Source organism: Drosophila serrata, unplaced genomic scaffold (assembly GCF_035046125.1).
Source record: "Drosophila serrata isolate PLE 108 unplaced genomic scaffold, ASM3504612v1 contig_204, whole genome shotgun sequence".
In the NCBI taxonomy this organism is placed as follows: Eukaryota; Metazoa; Arthropoda; class Insecta; order Diptera; family Drosophilidae; genus Drosophila; species Drosophila serrata.
The window spans coordinates 468077-479406 of record NW_028257102.1 but is presented as its reverse complement, the minus strand read 5'-3'; the positions used below and the strand labels follow the sequence as shown (position 1 = coordinate 479406).

Sequence of the window (11330 nt, the reverse complement as noted above, 5' to 3'; positions counted from 1 at the left end):
CAGTTGCTTTCCAGTTGGTTTCCAGTTGGTCGGTTCGGTTGGTCGAGTTCCCAGCCGGAAATAATTCGAAAGTACGTACTTGGTTTTTTTGTTTTTTTGGGGGGAAAATTAAACCCTCAACCCGAACTTTATGGCACACTCTGCCTTGGATTTATAGCCCAGCTAAGCCTCAAGTGTGTCTCTCGTAAAGTGTTTTTTTGAAAACTTCAATACGAATTAAGCAAACACATATATATGTACTAGTATATATATGAAATTGCTCTAAAATTAGCTGGCAAATTTCCAGTTATTGTTTGCATAACCGAAACCGTTTTGTGTTGACAGCTTCGAGTTAAATAACCTTTATAATTATGAGAAAGTACGAAGAAAACAAGTTTAATTTGGTTTCCTTGATTATTAAATAATCATTTTTTCCTTTCTAAATTAATATACATTAGTTTTTAGTCTGTGGTTAAGCTAAGTATTGGAAATTAATCGAAAGTATTTCGCTGTGCTAATATTACGCATACGCCACATTACGCATACGCCACGTGCGCGCCGGTCAAACTTAAGAAAATGCAATTGAAATTGGCTTAAAATGGTCATTAGCAGGTGTTAACACAAAGTGTGAGCTCATTAAAAGCCCAATAAAGTTTGAATTACTTTGTAGAGTCTATATGAAGAAGGGAAAAAAAGCTTATTCCCAAGGGAAGAATGTGAAAACACTTGCCTAGAATTATCTACACAATCTAATCGATATCAGGATCAGCTAATGTCAAAAAAGATGACTAAACCGATAAGCCAGCTTAATCGCAAGGTAAAAAAAACGTACAGAACATCTTATCGCAATCAAGCAACCCTCTTGGGAGGACGGCGTCCACTTGCCAACCTGAAAAACGTGACGTTAGCTCGCTGACCGACCTCAACTCCCCCCGATTGCCACCATCGAAACGAATTGAATCAACTTAAATTGAATTAAATCCATCGCTGCACACGATATCTATATCTATGTGTATAATTACCTGCTAGCTATAAACTTGCCTGATCGGCACTTTGGCACTTGTTGCATCTGCAATTGTTTTAGTTTTAGATTGTTATTGTTGCCGTTCGGCACTTTTTTGATTTTTTGTTTTTCTTTTTTTGTATTTCTTTTGTTTTTATGCTGTCGCTGGCAACTCGCGTGATACCTCGCACTTTAGGTCCCAAATCGTTTGGTTCTCAGTGATATCGGTTCTCGTTCCGATCGGCTGGGAGGGCCCATTCAGGTTCAGTCACTCATTGAACGCCCGAAGGCGCGAAACGTTGTCGTTTGCCGTTCTTATCAACGTTCGGAGAACGGACTTTTCACCATTAACTTGGAATCCGGATAGCAATTAACTAAGTTTTTATTAAGGTTTGTCTACCTAAAGGAAATTTACAAAGGTGCCTAAAGTGCGGGAACTAAAAATAATAAACGGTTCGATATATTTTTAAATGATAAATGTAAAGATTGGTGAAAAGGATAATACAAAAGTTGGCTACATAAAATAGTTTCAAATGGAAAATAAAACAATATAATTTATTAATAAATTCATTAGTATATTAAAGAATATTTCTTTAAACACAACAATATGAAACATTTAATGAAAAGTGCTTCAAATTAAACAAACCAATTGTTTTTTTTTTTTTTTCAAATATCTTCTATATTTTAAATTTGTTCTATTTCATGAACATTAATTCGATTCAACTTGTTGCTGTTCTGTTATTTTTGGAGTCCAAGGCAATACCCTAAAGAGATCATCTAGCTTTCTCAATTTACTGTCCATATTTCAAAATGCTTTTCATAAGATATCAAATTATTTATATATATATTTTTGATATTAAGCAAAAGTAACTGGATAGGACAGGGCATTGCAAAGTAGGCCAACGACTTGGGAACTGCGCAAATGGATCGAGTGAATCCCAAGCTAATGAGTCAATAGTTTCCAGCCAAGTGCAATTGGCTAAAGAACCTCCTAGGGCTTAGAGTAATAACGGGTTTTTGCACAATCTAATAGAATATATAATAGAATTATTATAATTTTTGTATAATTAGTTGCCTTGGTTAACAACACATTGTTAGTTACTTTATTTTTTATTTAGCTGGCAAGGTCATCTCAAATGATCTGGCAAATTATAAGTGTCAGTCAATAAACTTGAGAGAATAGGGATATAGCTTCTCTATATACTAAATATTGATCCCCTTTCCGGTTTAGTTCTTAACTTCCCCATTTCATCCTGTCCACTTCCTCTTTACTTTGTCATCGGTCACAAGTTCTGTCGGATGTAAACAAATCAAGTCACTGCACTTTGCACCACACAAATCATTGCCAAAAGTAAAATGGGTAATCAATAATATATAGAATATATATTTATATAGCCGGGCAATGTCCCATTTAGTTTATTTACCCCCCGTGACTTTAAACTATTAGGTATAAAGAAAACTAAGTAAATATTCCCTCACTTAGCATGAGAACTTTTCGCAGTAACAAGCTAAGCTAGCTTAACAAAGCACTTAAATTAATTATAGAAAAAATATCAATGTAAAAAGCAGTTATACGAAAAATAAAACGAGGCTCTTAACCTGTCAAGCCCTGAGCTTTGCCTAAACAGCTGTCTTTGGCTGCCTTCAATATTATTGTTTGTTCGGTTTTGTTTTTTAAGCATTTAGTGCACGTAGTTTCCACGAAAGTCAAGCTCATTCATTTAACTCACTTCCCCCATTGCCGGCTTCGAGCAAGTTCACGACCAATGACGTACATGCTCAGCTTAACAAATTAAACAATTTGCCTAAATAATTCATAAAAATAATTAACACCAACTTAAGAGCAGCTTAGCATTCTTAAGAGTAAAAAAGCTTAAGAATAAATCAAGAGAACCTAATAGTTATAAGATATACTTTAAGAGAGGCAATGCACTGAAATAAAATATTTGATTATTAATTAAATCTCTTAATTTTTAAGTTTGCCGGTTCAATATGACGGCAAGCAAGCAGCAGGAGGCCGAGGCCGAACATGATCCCCAGGTGGTGGTCACACCCGCAGATGCTACCCACAGCTCTCGCCATGACAAGGGTCTGTGGCGGGATCTCACCTCCTACTGGATCCTGGGTTTGTGCAACAACTATGGCTATGTGGTGATGCTAAGTGCTGCCCACGATATCATCAAGCAGTTTAATCCGGTGAGCTAACCATAAAGATTATATCCCATATCCTATATAACATATCAACTCTAATCTTACAGAACGACGAGTCTGCCGAGAGTGATTCGGGTAGAAATTGCCACTTGGTGTCCACCGGAGCCATTCTGTTGGCCGATGTGCTTCCCTCACTGTTTGTCAAAATGCTGATGCCCTTCTTTCCCTTTTGGGTCAAGTAAGTCCTCTCCAAGACTACAGTTCGTATATATAATTACTTCTTTACTCCAGCTTTCGCATTGCTCTGGCCGTGATCTTCTCGGCAGCTGGTTTCCTGCTGGTGGGTTTCGCCAATGCCGAGTGGATGGCCCTGCTGGGGGTGATCATTACCTCGGCTAGCAGTGGAATCGGGGAGACCACTTTTCTGGCCTATTCTTCACGCTACAACAAGTGAGTATAAGCTGAATTTCACTAAAGAATAGCTCTAATTCAGAATCTCCTTTATAGGAATGTGATATCCACCTGGTCATCTGGAACTGGTGGTGCCGGTGTCATCGGTTCCCTGAGCTATGCCAGCTTGAGATCTCTGAACTTTAGTCCCAGGGACACTATGCTGATAATGTTAATCTTTCCGGCCATAGAGGCCTTTGCCTTTTGGCTGCTCCTGCGTCGTCCTCAGGTCGACATCCTTCCGGTCACCACAGTTGAGTCTACGGAGGTGCTGATCTCCGACGAGAAGCCGCTGGTTGGCTTCAAAGAGAAGTTCTTCTACATCAAGCATCTCTTCAAGTACATGTTGCCGCTCTGCCTGGTGTATTTCTTTGAGTACTTCATCAATCAGGGATTGGTAGGTCAATAAGCTTTCCCTATAACAACTTCTCACACATTGATTTTTGCAGTTTGAGTTGGTATACTTCGAGGACATCTTCCTGGACAAGGATTCGCAGTATCGCTGGCTGAATGTGGACTATCAGATTGGTGTCTTCATATCTCGGTCATCGGTGAACATCTTCCAGCTAGACAAAATCTGGCTGATGTCAATCTTCCAGTTTGTTAATGTGATCTACTTCCTCACCGAGGTCATCTGGTGGTACACGCCCAGCATCTGGATAGTGTTCGCCATTGTCCTATGGGAGGGCCTTCTCGGAGGCGGTGCCTACGTGAACACCTTCTATCGGATGTCCAAGGAAATATCACCAGAGCGTCAGCAATTCGCCATGGCCATGGTGGTCCAGTCGGATTCCTATGGCATTGCCCTGGCCGGTTTCCTTGCCATTCCCGTGCACAACGCCATCTGCGGATTGCCGGCGGCGGTGCGTAGCGTTGTCTGGTGATCGATAATTGGTTCTGGATCAGGATCAGGATCAGATTATGCCTTTACTGTGTGCATGTGTTGCTAATTAAGTGTGTATGTCTGTGCATGTCCCGATAGTATTAGCCACTGAGTGCGACTCCCAGGAGCCAGGTGTGTAAATGTTATGTACTGCTCCTGTTCGATTACTCTAAGCTTAGTTTAATAACAAATAAAATATATACATTTTTGTGCTCTTTAAAATGGTATTTTAATGTGTTAAAAAAGGTATCTAACGAACTTTACTAATAAACAAATAGAAGTCGACTTAAAAATGTTTAACCCTGACAGTTCTGGGACTTTCAATTTGTCAAAGCAAAGTGTAATGCATATCTTTAAAGTTTATTCTTTCCAAATCGATCACGGCTAACCAGATCGCTATAACTACACCGAAAAAAAGAAGGCTCTTCTCCCAGAGTTATATAAATTATTTCTTTAAAAATTAATTTAAAATGTATATGAGTTTAAGTTGGATATATATAGATGATTTTATTCAGCTTATTAAACAAGAAACTGAAATGTTTCGTATTAGCACTTGCTATTATATATATGTTATTTTGCCGCTGACTTATTACTACATCAAGTTGTGAGTGGCCGATAATTTGGTTCGATTGAATCGAACGAAACTGAATCTGGGAGAGACCAATTTGGGAGATCGATAGAGACCCAAACCGAGTCGCGTCGAGTCGAGGCGAGATGTTACGTGGAGCTCTCACGGCATCAGTTGGCTGGGAGCTGCCGTGTGGAGCACAACGCTATCGATTCAGTTCGGGAATTGAGTAACCATGATGCGGGGCTTATCAGCGTTTTTACTTTTACTCTGCCTGCAAAGGGTGATGACAGATGCGGCAACAGCAAGGCGACCCAACATAATCATCATAATGGCCGATGACATGGTGGAACAAGTTTCTCAAACATAAATCAAGAAATTTTGGTGTTAAAGCAAAGCAAATGTATGCCATTTCAGGGCTTCGATGATGTGAGTTTTCGCGGTAGACGAGAGTATCTAACGCCCAATATCGATGCCTTGGCTTATCATGGACGACTCCTTGATCGCCTGTATGCCCCGGCCATGTGCACTCCCTCCCGAGGAGCTCTGCTAAGTGGACGATATCCCATACACACGGGTACTTATAGCATCATATTCCTGACTTGAAATCAAACTATAAAGTGTTTAATCAACTACGACAGGAACCCAACACTTTGTGATCAGCAACGAGGAACCCTGGTCTCTGACACTCAATGCCACTTTAATGCCGGAGATCTTTCAGCGAGTGGGTTACTCCACCAATCTGGTGGGCAAGTGGCACTTGGGCTTCTCCCGTCCGGAATATACTCCCACCCGGCGAGGCTTTGACTACCATTATGGTTACTGGGGCGCCTACATAGATTACTATCAAAGACGATCCAAGATGCCGGTGGCCAACTACAGTCTGGGCTATGACTTCCGGCGGAATATGGAGGTGGAGTGCCAAGATCGTGGGGTTTATGTAACAGACTTGCTGACCAATGAGGCGGAGCGGTTGATAAAGGAGAATGCAGGCAAGGATCAGCCTTTATTCCTGATGCTCAGCCACTTGGCTGCCCATACGGCCAATGAAGATGATCCCCTGCAGGCGCCCGAAGAGGAGATAAAAAAATTTGCCTACATCAAGGATCCCAACAGGAGGAAGTATGCGGGTAAGTACTGCGATTCCCCTCCGAAGGAACTATTAAGTGAATGGCTGACTTCCCCGTTTAGCCATGGTTTCCAAGCTGGACCAAAGTGTGGGCCGTGTGATCAGCACGCTGGCCAGCACGGAGCAGCTGGAGGACAGCATTGTGATCTTCTATTCGGACAATGGGGCGCCATCGGTGGGCATGTTCTCCAATACGGGCTCCAACTGGCCGCTTCGTGGTCAGAAGAACACACCATGGGAGGGAGGAGTTCGTGTGGCCGGGGCCATTTGGAGTTCTCGTCTGCAGGCACGCGGCAACATCTTTACCCAGCCCATTTATGTAGGCGACTGGCTGCCCACACTGGCCCATGCGGCTGACATTGAGTTGGAGGACTCCGTCTCCCACCAGCTAGATGGCATTGACCTATGGCCACAGTTGGCAGGCCCTTCGGATGCTCCTCATGTGCCGCGAGAGATTCTCCACAGCCTGGACGATGTGTGGCGGGTGGCGTCCCTTCAAATGGGGCAGTGGAAATATGTGAATGGTACCACCTCTGCGGGACAATATGATTCGGTGCTCACCTACCGGGAGCTAGATGATCTGGATCCTCGCGATAGCCGTTATCCTGTGACTATAAGGAACTCAGCAGCTTCGAGGGCGCTTTCCCGTTTCGATTTGCGTCGCCTGACACAGCAAAGGATCACGGCCATTCGACGATCGGCGGGTGTGCGTTGTGCCGACTTCCAAAGATCCTGTAATCCTTTGCTGGAGGAGTGCTTGTTCGACATCACGGCGGATCCTTGCGAGCAGAATAATCTGGCGTACTCCACCCGGCACTCCGATGTCTTGGCCGCCCTGCGAAGGCGTTTGCGAGAGCTAAGGGCAAGCGCCGCAACTCCGGGTAACCGGGCGAGCATGCCGGCCGCTGACCCCACCTGGCACACCTGCACCTGGGAATCTTACGAGCTGCACAAACCAAGAACCGGTTAGTTATCATTATTGTCCTAATTCGTACATATTTATAATTATTTATAACATTTCAACTTTGCAGTACCCTTGGAATGCGATTACCATGGCGTACCCTGTGAAACCAATCTTTAGATAACCGGAAAGAACAAGCAATCGTTATATTATATTGTTCAGAATTTAGGTAGTTGGAAAATTATTAGAAAAAAAATATATATACTCTGTTGTATACACCAAAATATGTGACTTTTTTCAAGGTATTTCAATTTTAGTCAGAAGCTTGTAACGCCGTCAGAAGTCATTTCCGACTCCATAAATCATATATATTTTTGATCAGAATGAACAGCTAAATCGATCTAGCCATGTCTAGTGGAAAAATAAATTTTTGCATTTTTTCCGAAATTTGAAAAAAAGATAAGAGGTTACATCGTTAAAATTAGCAAAATTCGACAAAAAATTGAATTTTTAATTTTAATACTGCGTTTTGTTAGCGCTATAAAAAACTATTACAGATCACCATTCCGAATTAAAATTTACGCAGTTTTAGCTTAATTATGATGTTTGAAAAACGCTGAATTAAAAAAAAAACAATCTGTTTTTAAACCTTTTTTCTGGGTATTATAACTTTAGTCAGAACTTTATAAAAACTAGTATAGAACAGCTTTCCGAATTAAAATTAATGCATTTTTGGCTTAATTACGAAGTTTAAAAAACACTAATTATTTAAAAAAAAAAATCCTGTTTTTATACCTTTTTGCAGGGTCTTAGTATTAATCAGAAGCTTATAACACAATGAAGGAATCATTTCCGACCCCATAATTATATATATTCTTGATCAGAATGAACAGCTGAATCGATCTAGCCATGTCTAGTGGAAAAATACATTTGTTCATTTTTTCCGAAATTTGAAAAAAAGATAAGGGGTTACATCATCAAAATTGGCAAAATTCGACTAAAAATTGAATTCTTTAAATTAAAAAACGCAGTATGCAGATTTGTTAGCGCTATAAAAACTAGCACAGAACAGCTTTCCGACTTAAAATTAATGAATTTTTGGCTTAATTACGAAGTTTGAAAAACAATGATTATTTTTAAAAATTTCCTGTTTTTATACCTTTTTGCAGGGTCTTACTATTAATCAGAATCTTATAACACAATGAAGGAATCATTTCCGACCCCATAAATCATATATATTCTGAATCAGAATGAACAGCTGAATCGATCTAGCCATGTGTAGTGGAAAAATAAACTTTTTCATTTTTTCCGAAATTTGAAAAAAAGATAAGGGGTTACATCATTAAAATTGGCAAAATTCGACAAAAAATGGAATTTTTTAAATTTTAAAACGCAGTACGCAGATTTGTTAGTGCTATAAAAACTAGTATAGAACAGCTTTCCGAATTAAAAATAACGCATTTTTGGCTAAATTATGGTGTTTGAAAAACGATGATTTTTTAAAAAAATTGCCTGTTTTTATACCTTTTTTCTGGGAATTATATTTTTTGGCAAAATCTTTTAACAGCATCAACAAACGCAGTATGCAGATTTGTTAGCGCTATAAAAACTAATATAGAGCAGCTTTCCGATTTAAAATTAATGCATTTTTGGCTTAATTACGAAGTTTGAAAAACACTGATTATTTTAAAAAATTGCCTGTTTTTATACCTTTTTGCAGAGTCTTACTATTAATCAGAATCTTATAACACAATGAAGGAATCTTTTCCGACCCCATAAATCATATATATTCTGAATCAGAATGAACAGCTGAATCGATCTAGCCATGTGTAGTGGAAAAATAAACTTTTTCATTTTTTCCGAAATTTGAAAAAAAGATATCGGGTTAAAATTGGCAAAATTCGACAAAAAATGGAATTTTTTAAATTTTAAAACGCAGTACGCAGATTTGTCAGTGCTATAAAAACTAGTATAGAACAGCTTTCCGAATTAAAAATAACGCATTTTTGGCTAAATTATGGTGTTTGAAAAACGATGATTTTTTAAAAAAATTGCCTGTTTTTATACCTTTTTTCTGGGAATTATATTTTTTGGCAAAATCTTTTAACAGCATCAACAAACGCAGTATGCAGATTTGTTAGCGCTTTAAAAACTAGTATAGAGCAGCTTTCCGAATTAAAATTAATCAATTTTTGGCTTAATTACGAAGTTTGAAAAACACTGATTATTTTTAAAAATTGCCTGTTTTTATACCTTTTTGCAGGGTCTTAGTATTAATCAGAAGCTTATAGCACAATGATGGAATCATTTCCGACCCTATAAATTATATATATTCTTGATCAGAATGAATAGCTGAATCGATCTAGCCATGTGTAGTGGAAAAATAAACTTTTTCATTTTTTCCGAAATTTGAAAAAAAAGATAAGGGGTTACATCATTAAAATTGGCAAAATTCGACAAAAAATGGAATTTTTAAAATTTTAAAACGCAGTACGCAGATTTGTTAGTGCTATAAAAACTAGTATAGAACAGCTTTCCGAATTAAAAATAACGCATTTTTGGCTAAATTATGGTGTTTGAAAAACGATGATTTTTTTAAAAAATTGCCTGTTTTTATACCTTTTTTCTGGGAATTATATTTTTTGGCAAAATCTTTTAACAGCATCAACAAACGCAGTATGCAGATTTGTTAGTGCTATAAAAACTAGTATAGAGCATCTTTCCGATTTAAAATTAATGCATTTTTGGCTTAATTAGAAAGTTTGAAAAACAATGATTATTTTTAAAAAATTGCCTGTTTTTATACCTTTTTGCAGGGTCTTAGTATTAATCAAAAGCTTATAACACAATGAAGGAATCATTTCCGACCCCATAAATCATATATATTCTTGATCAGAATGAACAGCTGAATCGATCTAGCCATGTCTAGTGGAAAAATAAATTTTTTAATTTTTTCCGAAATTTGAAAAAAAGATAAGGGTTACATCATTAAAATTGGCAAAATTCGACAAAAAATTGAATTTTTAAAATTTAAAAACGCAGTATGCAGATTTGTTAGCGCTATAAAAACTAGCACAGAACAGCTTTCCGAATTGAAAATAACGCATTTTTGGCTAAATTATGATGTTTGAAAAACGCTGAATTTCTAAAAAAAATTCCTGTTTTTATACCTTTTTTCTGGGTATTATAATTTTAGTCAAAATCTTTTAACAGCATCAACAAACGCAGTATGCAGATTTGTTAGCGCTATAAAAACTAGTATAGAGCAGCTTTCCGAATTAAAATTAATGCTCTTTTGGCTTAATTACGAAGTTTGAAAAACACTGATTATTTTAAAAATTGCCTGTTTTTATACCTTTTTGCAGGGTCTTAGTATTAATCAGAAGCTTATAACACAATGAAGGAATCATTTCCGACCCAATAAATTATATATATTCTTGATCAGAATGAACAGCTGAATCGATCTAGCCATGTCTAGTGGAAAAATACATTTGTTCATTTTTTCCGAAATTTGAAAATTGGCAAAATTCGACAAAAAATTGAATTCTTTAAATTAAAAAACGCAGTATGCAGATTTGTCAGCGCTATAAAAACTAGCACAGAACAGCTTTCCGAATTGAAAATAAGGCATTTTTGGCTTAATTATGATGTTTGAAAAACGCTGAATTTCTAAAAAAAATTGCCTGTTTTTATACCTTTTTTCTGGGAATTATATTTTTTGGCAAAATCTTTTAACAGCATCAACAAACGCAGTATGCAGATTTGTTAGCGCTATAAAAACTAGTATAGAGCAGCTTTCCGAATTAAAATTAATGAATTTTTGGCTTAATTACGAAGTTTTAAAAATACTGATTATATTTAAAAATTGCCTGTTTTTATACCTTTTTGCAGAGTCTTAGTATTAATCAGAAGCTTATAGCACAATGATGGAATCATTTCCGACCCTATAAATTATATATATTCTTGATCAGAATGAACAGCTGAATCGATCTAGCCATGTGTAGTGGAAAAATAAACTTTTTCATTTTTTCCGAAATTTGAAAAAAAGATAAGGGGTCATTAAAATTGGCAAAATTCGACAAAAAATTGAATTTTAAAAATTAAAAAACGCAGTATGCAGATTTGTTAGCGCTATAAAAACTAGTATAGAGCATCTTTCCGAATTAAAATTAATGCATTTTTGGCTTAATTAGGAAGTTTGAAAAACAATGATTATTTTTAAAAAATTGCCTGTTTTTATACCTTTTTGCAGGGTCTTAGTATTAA

At 37.5% G+C, this 11330-nt stretch overlaps 2 protein-coding genes across 2 annotated transcripts; both read left to right on the top strand.

Annotated features, from left to right (window-relative positions):
• The first annotated feature begins 1041 nt into the window (after nucleotides 1-1041).
• Cln3 (CLN3 lysosomal/endosomal transmembrane protein, battenin) lies at nucleotides 1042-4688 on the top strand. The gene is made up of 6 exons (XM_020946202.2): nucleotides 1042-1372; nucleotides 2961-3178; nucleotides 3241-3371; nucleotides 3425-3583; nucleotides 3641-3980; nucleotides 4033-4688. Exons 2-6 carry the CDS (start codon nucleotides 2975-2977, stop codon nucleotides 4465-4467), a joined length of 1269 nt encoding a protein of 422 aa, XP_020801861.2. The 5' UTR covers nucleotides 1042-1372; nucleotides 2961-2974; the 3' UTR covers nucleotides 4468-4688.
• Nucleotides 4689-5152: 464 nt separating this feature from the next.
• LOC110178942 (arylsulfatase B) lies at nucleotides 5153-7348 on the top strand. Its single transcript, XM_020946241.2, has 5 exons — nucleotides 5153-5380; nucleotides 5452-5611; nucleotides 5676-6164; nucleotides 6226-7128; nucleotides 7195-7348. The coding sequence occupies exons 1-5, from the start codon at nucleotides 5270-5272 to the stop codon at nucleotides 7242-7244; spliced, it is 1713 nt and encodes a 570-aa protein (XP_020801900.2). The 5' UTR covers nucleotides 5153-5269; the 3' UTR covers nucleotides 7245-7348.
• The last annotated feature ends 3982 nt before the right edge of the window (nucleotides 7349-11330 follow it).